The following is a 15529-nucleotide window of genomic DNA, read 5'->3' as shown; positions in this document are numbered from 1 at the left end:
GGGACGTGTGACGTAGTCCGGCTGGAGCTCGAGGTGTTTATTGTTCCTTCCCGTCGAGGAGAGAAAAGGGCTGGCTTAGCGGAGGCATATATCACACATTTACCCTGCGATTTTCGGTTCAAGGAGCCATTTTAAAAAGGCCAGAACAGGCTGATACAGGACCAGTTGGCCATGGCGTACGCGTACCTCTTCAAATACATCATAATCGGAGACACGGGTAAGCGCCAGAGCGAGTCTGTTATTTCCGCAGTGTTGGAGTCAATGACGTGGTTCAAGCAGGGACGCGAGGGGTGGGAGGACTGACAGGATGTTTTATCTCTGCCTTTCTCTCCATCTGCCTCATTAACTCTTATCCTAACACGTATACCAACCATTAGGTTAAATCTGAAGTCCGTGCTTCATGTCATGACAGCAGCGTGCAGTTATATTGCTGTCACTATCTTTTGTTGTTCCGCTCCCTTACAGGGGTTGGGTGGGGGGAGCTAGCAGGCAAGCTAACTTCAGTTTCATATACGATGTCTCCATCAATAACAGCAGACGCAGCCTCTGTGCGTATTATAACCATGACATAGTGTGTGCGTGTCAGTACGTTTGGCTCCAGGAGTCCAGGTCAGTTGTATTGCAAATTTTTTTTTAGCTTTTGCTAACACCAGCGAAAGGCCACAGCAGCCCGGTTAGCCAAAACCGCTAGCAGCTATTTGCCCTTTTTGAAAATGGCGTTTACACAATTGCGCCTGTCAGGTGAGAAAACCGTTTAATATACGAGGAATAATAATCACAGAGTTGTTTTTTAATGCACATGGCTGGTATTTTTTCAGTCAAAGACATTTGTGTTTCGCTGCTAATAACCCTGTATATTTGTGGCCTGCTAGACTTCAAGACAGATTTCTTATCCGGTAAATTAACGTAAGGCCTTTTCCCAAGACACAGGGATACGTCAACAGGAGACGTTGTTGTATTTCTGTCAGATGTCTTTTCAGTTGAATGAAATGACATTCTAAGCTAACGTTGCACTATAAAAATATGATGCTGAGACAGGTTCTAATGATCATTGCAAACCAGCATTGTGTGCATGTAATCCCCCCTCTGTTCACCACCTCCTAACATCTGTTCATGTTGCACTAACACCATTATTGGACCTAATTTGTATGTAACCCAGCAGGTTTTTTAACTGTTGACAATTTATTAATTTATGTATTATAATAATCCTATGTTCTGTTATGAAGACTGGTAAAGTCTAGATTCAGCAACATTAGGGCTGATGTTGAGCTAAAATCCCGCAGTATCAAAATATTTATAATAAGCAAGATTTCTTTGTTGGTGTCCTCTTTAAATCCTGCTTTAATCTGGGGTTTTTGTGCAGTAAATGTAATCTTTAAAAAGATTTACAGAATCATTTGTGAATTTGCTTTATTGCTAGGGATAGTGGTTCTCTTGTGGTCAAGCTTTATTATTTACATGTAAGCAATTTCTACCAATGCATGTGTACTATGAAACCCTTTAGTTGACAACTGAAATACATGACTGTTTTCATAACATTACCTTACTGTGTACCTTAACATTCGTTGTGCAGTGTGTTTTGAAGCCTATTCGGTATTGACATTGTTTTACACCTTTAGCGGTAGCCGTTTAAATGACTGAGTTTATATCTTTTTATTCAGGCTTATAGAGTGGGCAGTGCCCACCTCTAACAAAGCTTACTGCATTTCAAAAGATGAAACATGATAGTCAGAACCTAGAGTTTGTCAGACTTAATCACCTGTTTGGCAGTAGCTTTTATATAAACATGATGTGTTTTCATGTGTAAATAGGTTTGTCCCTTTGCGTGTTGCTTAACCCAGGTCAGATGATGGTTATGTGAAACCCAATCTGGTTAGTCACTGCATGGTGAGTTTGCATCTAGGTTGGTATGCTTGAGGTTCTTAATGTAAGACTTGGGTCAAGTTTTGCTTCATTTCTTGGAAAAGCTACATTTCCATGTACACATTTTAGAGACTTATATGAAAATAATACAAACATATGCAATTGTTCAAAAGTAAGTAAGAAGTATATGATTATACAAGAAGTGCTAGTTTACTAATATAGTACTTTTATGTAAGTGGAAAAACAGCAAATAAACTTAGTAGTTTTTGTCAGGTGCACTTGAATTAAAGTGTGTGAGAGTTGTGGTATATTATAATAGTCATTAATTATCTCTAAAAGTTTCAACTTCAGTTTTTGATTTCAGCGGTTTACTATGACTGATGTTAAAGGGTTAGAAGCAATAGTTACCGGCCATTTCCAGATTATTGTCTGCCAGCATAATGAATTTAAAAATAATGTAATGGAATATTTTGTATTTCTTTTAATTTCCCACCAAAAAAAGATTATGTATGAAATTGTTCAACTTCAATGAGTACTAGTGTTTGTTGTTGCATGTGAACCTGCACGTTACACCCTGTGTGATTTTACCTTTGTTATGTTGTCTCCATACAGCTCTCTTGTGAGAGCTTGATGATGAATGCAGCTCGCTTGCTTAGCAACCGCTGTTGCTCATGGCAACTCTTAATGTCCTAAGCATTTAACCTGTATGTGTATCTTGTGTATCATATCATCAAATCTCTTCTCATTTGAACCTTTTTTAACCAAAGAGCCATTTTTCTATAGTTTTAGTTAATTCATTTTTGCAAAAGAGCAACTACTATGTATTATATTTCAATTACTTCAATACTAACTTGATTTATGTCCACAGACCACAGTCTCACTTATGGTCCCTGTGGGGATCAATTGTTCTTTTCCTTCCATGAGATAACCTGTCCACAGACAACTCAAAAACAGTGAAACAAACGAAACAGTACATGCATCTGGAGCTCCAAAAAAAATTATTTCTATTACGTAAGGGATAGGGCTGTGTATTGGCAAGTGCCTCCCGATACGATACATATCACGATAGATGGGTCACGATACAATATATTGCTATGTATTTCGATACGATACACATTTGCGATATATTGCAATACTTTAAATCGAAAATGTAAAAAGTAGAGCTAGAAATACAACATGCTGTCCACCAGCGGGGGTTTTCTGTAAGGATAAGTGTAAAAACATCCCTTACCTCTGCAGAGTGGCCACGATGTGCGATGCATGGACCTTTAGATCAGAGGTTTGGGTTCTCAAATTGTGGATTGCGCCCCTCAAGTGGGTAGCACAGGGGAATAAGGTGGCTCACGCAAGTCACTTGGCTGTTGTGGTGCATTACAGTTAAAACACTGAACATGGGCAGTATTAAACCTCTGGTTCATCCGTGCTGTAAATGCGCTGGTGTCACATCCGTGAAGGCACAATAAATGTCATTGTTACTTTTCTTAATAAACTTTTTGTCTAATGCACTGCAGTAGCCAAGTGACTTGTGTCATGACTTGCGAAGCCTACAAACAGCATTATTTTATATAACTCATTACTCCATTACTTATTTTGAAAACCAAAGCACACCCACACATCAGCTCTGAGAGCGCCAAGCGTTCTTATATTTTTCGCCATGCTCGCTTCCACTTACTTTTGGCCGTATGTATATGACATGATTAAAAAAAATATTATCGATTCGATAGTAGAGATATCACTATCGATACACTATCGGAAAAAAAATATTGCGATAGTTACATGTATCGATATTTTTGCACAGCCCTAGCCCTAGTAAGGGATAATGTACAGGCAGCCGGTTGTTATCGCAGAAATGAGCCCCGACGCGAAGCGGGGAGTCTTGTATCACACTGAAGGGGCTTATTTCGTGATAACAGCCGGCTGCTTGTACATTATCCCGCTTATTACATGGCTACTTGCCACATGAGAAAAAACTGGACATAAAATGTGAATTTGAAATATTTTATTAGCTCATTTTTACCATTTTTGCAGACCTTCCGCGAGGAAAAGCCGTTTAGTTTTGGTTTAAAGTAAGTACGTTCAAACACCACGAACAGGCAAATTGGTTTAATCATTTGTAAATATAATGTCATATATGTTATTAAAAGACATATTTATAATTAATTTTTGTGTAATATTAAACTACCCCTCTCAAAATGATTTGCAGCATCCGGGTTCGGTTGTTATTTGAAAATAACCCTTGGAATGTCGCGACTGGCCAATCAGAATCAAGCATTCAAATGAGCCGCCGTGTAATAATTATAAATAACATACAGGTTTACATTAGGCATTCATTCAATTAAACTTCATTATACGTAACATAACAATTTTAAAAAGTGCACGTTCCTATAGTACTGAAATTTCTGATACTGACAAAATATGTGTCTTCTGACTTTGCATTAGGTATGTTCGACTTCTTGAAATGCTGCAGACCGATCGGCGAATGTCTAACACCAGAGTACCGCAAGAATGTTTCGAAAGCACACGGAGCTCTGCTCTCGCGGCACTTTGATTTCATATGCCTATCAGTCTGTGCAACACCTCATGAAAGTGAACATAACTAGCGTCTTGATCATAGCTTTGTAGTTCGGTTCCTACATGGTCAAGACACTTACATACCGGCATTGAAACTTCTCTGTCAAACCTGACAGCTGTATGTATGGACTTCATATGCGAGAAAGACTACTCACACGGATATGAGGAGTTAAACACAGCGCATCCATACTGGTGCGTCGCAGTTTGCTTTCATCTGCTCACCAGATACTTTGCTGCATGGTGTGTTTTTAAAACTTTTTACATGTGATTTATAGCGAGGCAACGAGTTCCGTATCATACGCCACATAGAGCCGAAACTTTCAATAAAAGCATGACGCTCTAAACAAGTGAGTAAAATTTTGTAAAAAGTCCACAAGTTTGTCATGACATGAAGCTCAGACTTCAGATTTGACCCAATGGATGGTATACATGTAAGGGTAAGAGTTAATAATGCAGATAAAGAAAATCACTATAGACACTAGAGTTGAGAAACAGAAATAGAAATAAAGTGTATGAAATAGAAAAATGTGTTATTTTCTTTTTTCCATATGTACTTTGTGTGTAAATTCATTTTCAGCAGTACAAATGAGATTGTTATATTACCATATATGTTGTTAAATGAGGTGTTGTGAGAGTGGAAGGTAAATATTTATCTCTGCAGACGAAAACTCATCACCTTTTTGAAGTTTCTCAAATAAAGACTCAACAAATTATTTTAATGTAATGGGATACAGCAGATGTAAAGCCCCAAGGCTAATTGTGGCCATTCAATGTGTTTGCTTTGCAGGTGTGGGGAAATCGTGCCTATTATTACAGTTTACAGATAAGCGCTTTCAGCCGGTGCACGATCTCACTATCGGTAAGGCTCTTTAATCCAACCTCATTATATTCCCTCATTAACTAAAACAGAAGAAAATGGGATCTGATCAGCACTGGAAACAGTGTCAGTCCCCTTTGGATAGATGTTTTAAGGAAACTATTGAAAATACAACAATGTAAAAAAATTTTTGAGTACCAGTACAAGTAATGTGTACATTTATTAATCTACTCAAATTTAACTAAGGCCTACTCCTGGTTTTATCCAGGCCCTGTCTGTGTTTTAACAAAGCATTAATATAACAATTGTCTAGTTTTCTACCAGTTTAGTTTCAATATTAAATCTGATGAATCGTTTTACTTTTCTCAAACTACCAATGTTTCTCGACAGGTGTTGAATTTGGAGCACGAATGATCACTATAGATGGCAAACAGATTAAACTTCAGATTTGGGATACGGTAAGATCACTTTTTAATTTGATGTACCTGATTTGTCACTCACCTTATTTATACAGAATATTTAGGATATTTAGATTCTCTTTTCTCAGCTGTATCAATTTTTATTTTAACACATTGTATTGTTATTTTATTGGAATATCTAAATATATAGAATGATACATATATAAGTATATATGCGCATATACATGAAACTGAAATGTTGGAGAAAGAGTGTAAAGAGAAATGTATGAGGAAGTATGACTGCTCTCCATTGGCATTAGCATTAAGGAATTTTATCCATTTTGCTAACTTGAACCCCACACTCTTTTTACAAAACCTCTACCCATTTATTATCCAGAGTTCAAGCTCAAACATGGAAAAATAATTCACAGATAGCATTTTTGATAGGCTGAAAGGTCTGTCTGTCACAGAGACACCTGTTTGAAGGATACACCTAGTTATGCATGTTATTTAAAAAAAAAATGCCTGCAGCACATTTTAAGTCCTCTTAATTCTAATCTTGTTTTTTTTAAAAGCTTTTAGTGAAATGTGTATTAGGTCTGAGGCCGTCTATATGCTTCTAAATTTTTGTGACAGGCATGAGTTAAATCAAAGTTTCAGTCTTTCTCCTCTGGGAAAGACCAACAATATTAATCTTTCATTTGCAGTACACAGATTTCTGTCCAAAAGTATGTCCCTCCCCCTAATACCACATGTAAGTACCACTAGCAAGTAGAAAATTGTTCATGTGGTAACTAAAGCCTATTGGATGTATTTTGATTTTACAAGCCATTTATGTCCCAACCAAACATCCTGTTTCAATAGGAAATATGCCAACACAAGGGAAACAGTTTATCAGCAAACATACATGTCTTTAACCCCAGACATTCACAACAGAAAAAAACTCATTTAGAATTTAATTTTAAGGAAACTGGTTGCACTGGTGCTCAGCCTTTACACATACTCCATGACTGGGTGAAAACATTTTCTTTTGTTTAGTAGCTATAGCCTTTCTATGATGACAACAGCATATCATAAAAGACCTTAGGAAGCTAATTAGTTTGCTTCATATTTCATAGATTGATGATTCAAAGTGTTCCAGATTGAAAAAATACGGCTGTCAATGCCATAATAAAGGTTTGTGTTTACATAATGTGTCTGTGTACTGTGCATATTAACTTTGTATTTATAAACACATACACATACATATTTAGATGTATGTATTTATATTTACCAATAATATAAATTGTAAATGTTTATTCCTTTTGATATTTTTTTCTTACATATATGCATGTGTATGTTTTTAGAAATACAAAATGAATGTGCACAGTACCTAGACATATTTAATGTAAACATAAACTTTTATTCTGGATGCAATTAATCACAATTAATCCTTTGACAGCCCTTAAAAAGCATTTTTATAAACATTTCAGTGCTCCAGACCAGAGTTATAGTTTTCATTTTAGTTTTATTAATATTTTAAATAATGTTTTATTTTTAGTAGGGCTGTCAAACGATTAATCGCAATTAATCGCATCCAGAATAAAAGTTTGTGTTTACATAATATATGTCTGTGTACTGTGCATTAGCGCTGTGCAATTAATCGAAAATTAATCGTCAATTTTGGCCTTCAACAATTACAAAAACAAAATAATCGAGGCAAAACGATTATTGTGCTGCATTCCATTTTGCAAGGATCCTCTCTCTTCTTGTGGTATAAATCCACAGTGCACCCTTTTCCTTTACAGTGTTTCAGCTGTGCTATTTCTTTACATTTACTTTGCAGTTGAATTCACAGTTTAAAAGCCAAGTTTTCATTTTTCTATGTTGTTTTAAAAGTTAATGAGTAATCGTGTTAAATAATCGGGATCTCAATATTGGCCAACATAATCGGGATCATGATTTTTGTCATAATCGAGCAGCCCTACTGTGCATATTAACGTCATATTAACATTTATAATCACATACACATACATGCATATATTTAAGAAAATTTTAAAATATAAAAAATAATAAACATTTATATGTAATTTAAGTTATTGGTAAATATAAATAATACATCTCAAAATTGTATTATATATATATATATATATACATGAATGTATATGTTTTTCTATTTATAAATACAAATTAATATGCACAATACACGGACACATATTATGTAAGCACAAACTTTTATTCTGGATGCGATTAATCGCGTTTAATCGTTTGACAGCCCTTATTTTTAGGTATTTAGTTTTTATGTTAATTTTAAAGTTTTAGCAATTTTGGTATATGCTTTTGTCATTTTATATTTTTTTTATGTTGCTATATAATATTAATTAATGAATATTTTTGTTTTATTTTAGTTTTTGTTTATTATTATAATTTTAGTGCTTTAAACTTATTTCAATTTAATTTTGAGGCAACATTTCAATTTTTCCTTTAGTTAAGTTTTTCCCATAAGTTTTAGGTCAATATTCTACAGTATTTGATTTCAATGAACAGAGACGTTTTCAAAGTTATTATTGTAGTAAACTAAAATAACCTTGCTCCAGACTGCGCCTAAAACGGTCGCAAAATATTCGACAGTCGACCAAAAATATTAATTTGCGAGTGATATTTTTGCGGAGATCGCCACTCGCGACCATCAAAATTTACTCATTTTATTGGATGTAGCTGGACTTTTCCCCGCATGCTCACCGCCAGCGATCTGCTCTCAGTTGTCGACCTTGCTTTACAAAAACACTGCGTGCACTCACTGGACTGACATTTGGAGCTGCAATTGCGGCATTACGCCACAATTATGGCGCTGTTTCGTTATCAGCACAGTCAGGCACTGAGGACAGAGTTGTCTAATTTCCTCCTTAAGAGCTACAGTATATAAGGAGCTGTATTTCTCGGCTGTTCAGGTGAATAGTGTTTCTGTTGCATCCAAGTACGTTTAATTTCTTGATACGTTTACCTAAATTAATGTGGCGTGCAGCTGGCTCGTTGAATCAGCGTTATTCTGTACACAGCGAGTTCGCCAATATGAACGCACATCGTCATCAGAACGACTCGCAAACGAATGACTCATTTGAACCGATTCATTTCAACAGAAGAGATCAGTGAACCATTTAAACCTCAGTGAACCACAAGAGAACGCAGGATGTGAATGAGTTTTGCTCATGTATTAAGACTTGTTAATTCCGTTGGCTATTTTGTGCTGAAAAGTTAGTTGAAAAGGATAAAAAGCTTAGGCTGTATTTTATTTTAAACAACTTTTCTGTTTGGTTGAATAAATTTAATGTTAAACATATTTTAAAGAGTACATAACTAGGGATTTTTAAGGTCCTACTTTGGTTTATGGAGTGTCCAACAACAAGTGTATGTACATAGTTGTAAAAACACTATTATTTAGTTATAATGGGCAGTTATTCTTACCTTACTTCTTGACTGACTCTCAAAGGATTCGTTCCGCGATTCATCTGTCTAATCCCCTCGTTTCCGCTAGCCTAGGCTGTGTCTGAAACCGCTCCCTATCTCCTATATAGTACACTATATCGTGTTACCGCCATTTTGTAGTGGTGTCCGAAACATGAGTGAACTACTTCAATCCCTACATCCGTTCACTCTTTTTTTTTTACCCACAATGCACTCTGATTGTGAGTGTACATTCGATGTATGTTTATACACTTGTGTTTGTTCTTGTTGACAGTTATTTTGTGTTTTTGAGAATAAGCAGATTAAATGAATGTTATAGACAGTGGTGCTTTATTTGAAATATATTAAATTGTATTAAACGCTAAAGTAAATAAACGTGGCAAACGGTTGTTTTGTTCTCTTTATTAAAAACTATTACAGAAACGTGACAAATAAGAACATGAACTTTACAATATGAACTTTACAATTTTATTAAGCAATCCATGAAGCCACACAACTGTAAGATAACCGTTATGTCGAATGTCCGCGAAAGTACTGTCAGACGCAGGTCATATCACGTCAGTGTCTGAAATCATTCACTAATTTTCATTCACTTCTTCCCCATATAGTGGACTTAAATGTCATTCGCTATATAGGGAATAGTGAAGGAGTGAGCGAGGGAACGGTTTCAGACACAGCACTAGTCTGATGTGATTGGTCAGATGGTCTAGTCTGCTGTGATTGGTCTACCGCGAATGAGGCTCACGAGCTACAGTGTTTGGGGGAGAAGAGTGAAGTTTTCGCAGGCAGTCCTAGCAAAACGTAGGCGGGGACTATATGTAGTGACATAAATCCGTGGCGGATCACGAATCGGACTAGGGACGACTCGTTTTCAGAGTCGACTCCCGTTTTACCAAGCCAATAACTTTGTTATTCATTCACCTTCGGATTTTCAACTTGGCAGACTGCTTACTTTCAAACACGGCAACATTACACACTGCATGAAATGTCATTTTCATGATCTCATGTTATGTACTCTTTAATCTTATAAAAGTTCTAAAAAATTGATATAAATTACATGTTGTTTGTAAAGTGTTAAAGCCACTTAAAGGTACGGTGGGCCTGAGTGGTTGTACAAAATCAGGATGGCACCACCTCCGCCTAATTTTGAGCCATGAAAAACCCTGGATAACTGAAAGTATGTGATTTAAAAATTTAAGTTAATGTTATGTGGCTCTTAAAAAACTTTTTCCTATAGGAGCCAATGGCTCTTTAACTGATTTTTTTGTCTGGAGCCCTGGTTTTATGTTACTTTGGCCCATGTTTGTTTAAATCTTATAGTTATTCGAAATCTTGTCTCAGTGGACTTCACCGTTATGTTACTGTCACGGGTATGTTTGCAATGTAGCGAATAATCAAAATTTAGAGACCGTCATGAGAAAACGTATAATAAAAAGATGTTGGATGCCTTGGTGTGGTGTGCACATACACATTTTACTCAGCAGAGGGCGACAAAGTATTAGCCACGTCCTTGTGGACTACACAACGTTTGTATTTGTCTTATATTTTTTTGTGTGTTTGTAGAGTAGGTGAGCAAGTCATACATGGTTTATGTGTAATAGTGTCATTTTAAAAATGAAATATAGGCAAGTTAAATATTAAATGAAATGTTTGTTTATAGGCAGTTTGCATGGGTGAGGCTATCTAATAAATAATCGAATGTCTGTATAATTAAAGGTAATCATAGGATAAGCTGTTTGGTGTGGGTTTAACCTAGGGTTGGCTAGGGTTATCTCTAACCCTAGCTTGTACCGTGTCTTTAAATACACCATAAATAATTTATTTCAAGCTTATTTCAACAAGCGTTTTGTGATAAAACTAGAGAAGATGAGGGAGTGTTGGACGAATTAACGGGAGAAATCTGCATGTCTGGCCTTCCTGTAACCTTTCACTCCAGCAGATGGCAGGCATAACGGTGTCATTCATCATTTATTCACAATGGGCTCCATTAACTCTAATGTTAACAGCTGCCCCGGGGAATGGGTTATTGAATTCAGATACGTGCTGTTGGCTTATTTGCCTGCTGTCAAAGGGGGTGGGTTGACCAGAGGCCATCTTGTGCCATGACACACTGTTGAACGGTAGCCGTGCACTGGGAGTCTGCTGATTGGACGGGCGCCATGCTTTGGAGAAGCATTGTGGGATGGAGAATCGGCAGTGGGTCAGTGCATGTGAAGTCGCTGTACCTCAGAATCCATAGGCTGTCTTTTTCTTCATGATCTCAATATTAGCGGACGGAGGTGTCAAGATGGAGATGGAAATTCGGCTTATGCCGTGGTCTTTCAGAGCTGGTGGTCTCTTGACAACACCTGTTTGGAGAAAAGAAATTGAAGATGTTTTTTGTACAGAAGGGAAATACAGTGGATATTGTCAGCAGCTGGTTGCTTCGTCTTACCAGGCTCTTACTTGTGTAGTGATGCATTCGTGTATATGTGTTCCAGGCCGGGCAGGAGTCCTTTCGCTCAATCACCAGGTCTTACTACAGAGGTGCAGCCGGGGCTCTACTAGTATATGACATCACAAGGTGAGACCAAACTCTTTTTATTGTTGTATTTTTGTAGATCCTCTGCCTTTTCCAATTCAGTACTGCATTCCAGATGAATTTACTTGAAGATTGCTTAATGTGCTGTTTATGTGTGGTGTTTAGAAGGGACACCTTTAATCACTTGACAACCTGGTTAGAAGATGCTCGTCAACATTCCAACTCTAACATGGTCATCATGCTCATTGGTAATAAAAGGTGAGTGCATATTTATCAGTGCATCTTAATTTAATCAAATTCACCAGCTTGATTTTAAAATAATTTATCGGTCTGTAATATGCATAAAATACAAAACGGCACCGTGCACGTTCATAATCTATTGAATTGAACAAAATGTAATTTGGTGTCTTATTGCAGTGATTTAGAGTCACGGAGAGAAGTGAAGAAAGAGGAAGGAGAGGCCTTTGCCAGAGAACACGGTCTGATTTTTATGGAGACCTCCGCAAAGACCGCATCAAATGTAGAAGAGGTACAATAGCTCCCGTATGACAGAGGTCTTCAGTGCTGATGTGATGATTTATGTTTGGGTTCCTGTGCGAAAACATGTGCACGTACATGCATACAGATAACACCCTGGGGATGTGCAAACTGGGAAGAAAACATTCAGTTCTCAGCAGTTAGGGTTTAAAGATGGCTTTAAAAGAATGGGGGTGTTAAATTGTGGAAGTCCCTCCCCCATACAGCCACCCTTAGCTGCCTCAATGATTAATTTGTCTCATTAGTGTCGTGTGAATTCTCATGACCCCGTCCCCCCACCCCTTTATGACGTTTCAATCTCCTATTTAGGGATCATGCATATTCATAGATTCACTGCCACACACGAGTGGATACGAGCGCACACATCTGCAAACAGCTTTGCTCGGCCATCTTTTTCTCGGTGGTAATTGAGCCGCAGAGGACTGATTGCTCTGGAGAGCTGAGAGGCAGTTCTACCAAAAGCAAAGCACCTCTGTTAATTAGACTACAAAGTGCCCATGGCAGTTCTTAACACTTTGAGGGTGAGCCGAAGTCACGGCCGTGTTTATTTTCTTCGGGTGACCAATGTGTACTCGTCAAGAGCGTAATACACACAATCACTTTCAGCCAGATGGGGGCACCAGCCTTCAACCGTTAATACCATGACATGGTTTGCGTTTGAATATCTTTGGTGTTTTCACATGCCTGTTGCTTGTATGTGTTTTTGCTTTGTGCCTAATACTTGGTTGTTATTAAAATTTGTCTACCATTACTCAGACGATCCGATGCTATGTGTGAATGTTTTTTAAACTTATATAATAGGTCTAAATAAATGTATCACAGCTGAGAGGAGTGCATTTTAATTTTTGCCTTGATTTATTTAAAAAAAAAAATGTTTTTGTCATTTCAGGCATTTATCAACACAGCCAAGGAGATTTATGAAAAGATTCAGGAAGGAGTCTTTGATATAAACAACGAGGTAACCTATGAAAGAAGAGGACGAACTTTCTGTGTTTATAATGTTTCAAGTAATTGGGTCAAAAGGACTTCCTGTACTGTTACACTGAAATCCATTGCTTAGGTCTGGTGGGTGGATTTCGGAACCTTTAATGCAAGTTTTAAAGTCTGATCACCTAGTTTTTAGTTTTAGTTGACCCAAATGTTAAGCGGTTGATACCCTTTGTACTGTGGTTATTTTTACCCACAGAAGCCACTTTGTTTTCCAATCTATGCAAATTCTAATGTAATAAGTGAAGCTAAACGGATGTTATTGTATTGGTTTGCATGTGATACAGATGCTGTAATAACAAAGTATTTAAGAACGTTCTAATGGCTGGTAATTAACAAATTCATCATATCTTCTAAGTTCAATATGAGAGAGGTAGGCTATTTTATTGGAGTAGTAAGAGAAGTTAAAAAAATTAAGGCATTGAGTCCAAACCGCATCAGCTGATGGAGATCCCTGCCAGGAACCTCAAGGCTCACTCTCACCCCAGATCACTATAAATCAGATTTGACGCAATATGGAGTTTCCTAAGAATGTTAAAAAAACGCAGCCTCTCGCCAGAGTTTCGCTTTGAACGGGAGTCCACTTAAGAGAAAATTTGGCAAGGTGGATGCCTTTGTGTGATGAATGAAAGTGCCACCAGCTTGGGTGTGTGTGTGTTTAAAGCATTGGCAGGCTTCCCTGCTCCTCTGTATTACCGCTGGAATAACACTCCTGAGGTTCTCTTGCCTCAGTGCTGACAAAAGCGGGATGCAAATTCAGGCCTTCAGGGACTGATATTTTCTGCTCAATACAGCATTATTAGACAGTACAAAACAACACATTAAATGAGTCCGTATTATGTTTTGCGAGTAAAAATTAAATTAGTGAATTTCTTGTTTTTCACTGTGCAACCTTAATGAAAATGAGTGTTCAAATGTCTTCGTTTAATTTGTGTGTGCAGGCTAACGGTATTAAAATCGGACCCCAGCATGCTGCCACCAACTCTACGATGGGAGGCAGTCAGGGAGGACAGCAAGCTGGCGGGGGCTGTTGCTGAGCACTACCCTTTACCCTCCAGTCTTATCCAGCCCCCTTACGTTTCTACTGGACTGGTCGGGCTGACTAACATTTTCTTAACCTCCCACAGCCCAGGCCCCTGATTCAAATCGTATATTAGGTGGCTTTACAAACCTCCTGACAAACTCCTGAAGCCTGTTTGGGCTACAGCAGACATTATATGGTTGGTAGTAAGGGAAAAGTTAGGAGCTTTGGAATTATTATGGTAAATATATTCATGTTTGTTTCTCAGCAAGTTGTTTTTTTCAATGTTTTGTTTTTGCCCATTTGACTTCAATCTGAACTGTATTAAACACTACAAAGTCATCTATAGTATTTTAATCGGTTTATGTGGGTGAATTCTTTGAAAACTGTGGTGAACCCTGAAGTCAAAATAAAAGAAACGTAGTGCTGTACGTAAAAGGAACGGCTATTATAAAAGTGAAGAATTTAAAATAAGAAAAAAAGCAGGACTGTTTTAAATCTGTATTTATCATTCACATTCTGTATATAAAGTTATCTTCTCTTGCTTTGGTGTACGTTGACCGAGCTAGAATTCTGTTCTGAATTTGCTTAAATTCTATACTGTATGAATAGAGCTTGAAACTGCAACAGTATTGCGATATTTCAAAATCTGCTTCAACACCATTTTAAGGTAACATTTTACTTCATTTGTTTTAGTTTGGTCCTGCCATCTGCCTTGACCCATCGTATCTGTGCCCCTCATCCTGCTCTCTGTATAGAAACTCTGGCTCTATATACCTATTTTAATGCCAAACCTGTGTTCTAAAATCACAGCTCCAGATATGGATAACATCTCCGGAACTACATCTGCTTTTTGCCTTAAAAGATTTTGGGACGTCAAAAGAATAACATAATCATGTTACACAGAATCATTTCAGTAATACATGCAATTATATATTGCACATGATAACGCTAGACTTACTTATCCATTAGACAGACACACAGACACATACATGCCTATACCTATATTATCCATAAAGGTATCACATATGCATGCATTTGTATGCATATAAGTATATATTTTCCCTCTTTTTCTCCAATGCAGTCCGCTGTGTAACGTCAGTGCAGAGCCACATTAATTTAGGTGTCTGAGTGATTTTGTAAAGACTTGCTTTCTCTTGGCACTATGTTGTTAATAGATATGTGGTGGACAACTTGTCTGTTGTGAAAGGGGTGTGATAAAGCCAAACCTGGAGTAACTTTGTGACCCTCACCTTTATTTGCTGTGTTCTCAAAATGAAATGCTATCACGAAAAAAATATAATAAAACCGTCTAAACTCAGTGGGTCTATGTGTGGTCTATCTAGCGCCCAGCGGGCCTGGCTTTGGGT

At 37.4% G+C, this 15529-nt stretch overlaps 1 protein-coding gene across 1 annotated transcript; it reads left to right on the top strand.

The window, feature by feature from the left end:
* Positions 1–15480, top strand: rab2a (RAB2A, member RAS oncogene family). The gene is made up of 8 exons (XM_057334105.1): positions 1–217; positions 5222–5293; positions 5642–5709; positions 11574–11656; positions 11780–11872; positions 12032–12143; positions 13041–13109; positions 14080–15480. Exons 1-8 carry the CDS (start codon positions 172–174, stop codon positions 14173–14175), a joined length of 639 nt encoding a protein of 212 aa, XP_057190088.1. The 5' UTR covers positions 1–171; the 3' UTR covers positions 14176–15480.
* The last annotated feature ends 49 nt before the right edge of the window (positions 15481–15529 follow it).

This window comes from Triplophysa rosa, linkage group LG5 (assembly GCF_024868665.1).
Source record: "Triplophysa rosa linkage group LG5, Trosa_1v2, whole genome shotgun sequence".
Lineage (NCBI taxonomy): Eukaryota > Metazoa > Chordata > Actinopteri > Cypriniformes > Nemacheilidae > Triplophysa > Triplophysa rosa.
This window is presented reverse-complemented; position numbering and strand designations above follow the sequence as displayed.

Bases quoted from the DNA above. Each gene is read 5' to 3' on its own strand.
- rab2a (XM_057334105.1), top strand. From the start codon at position 172: ATGGCGTACGCGTACCTCTTCAAATACATCATAATCGGAGACACGG. The intron at 11,657-11,779 runs GTGAGACCAAAC...TGTGGTGTTTAG, and splicing joins CTAGTATATGACATCACAAG to AAGGGACACCTTTAATCACT. The intron at 12,144-13,040 runs GTACAATAGCTC...TTGTCATTTCAG, and splicing joins CCGCATCAAATGTAGAAGAG to GCATTTATCAACACAGCCAA.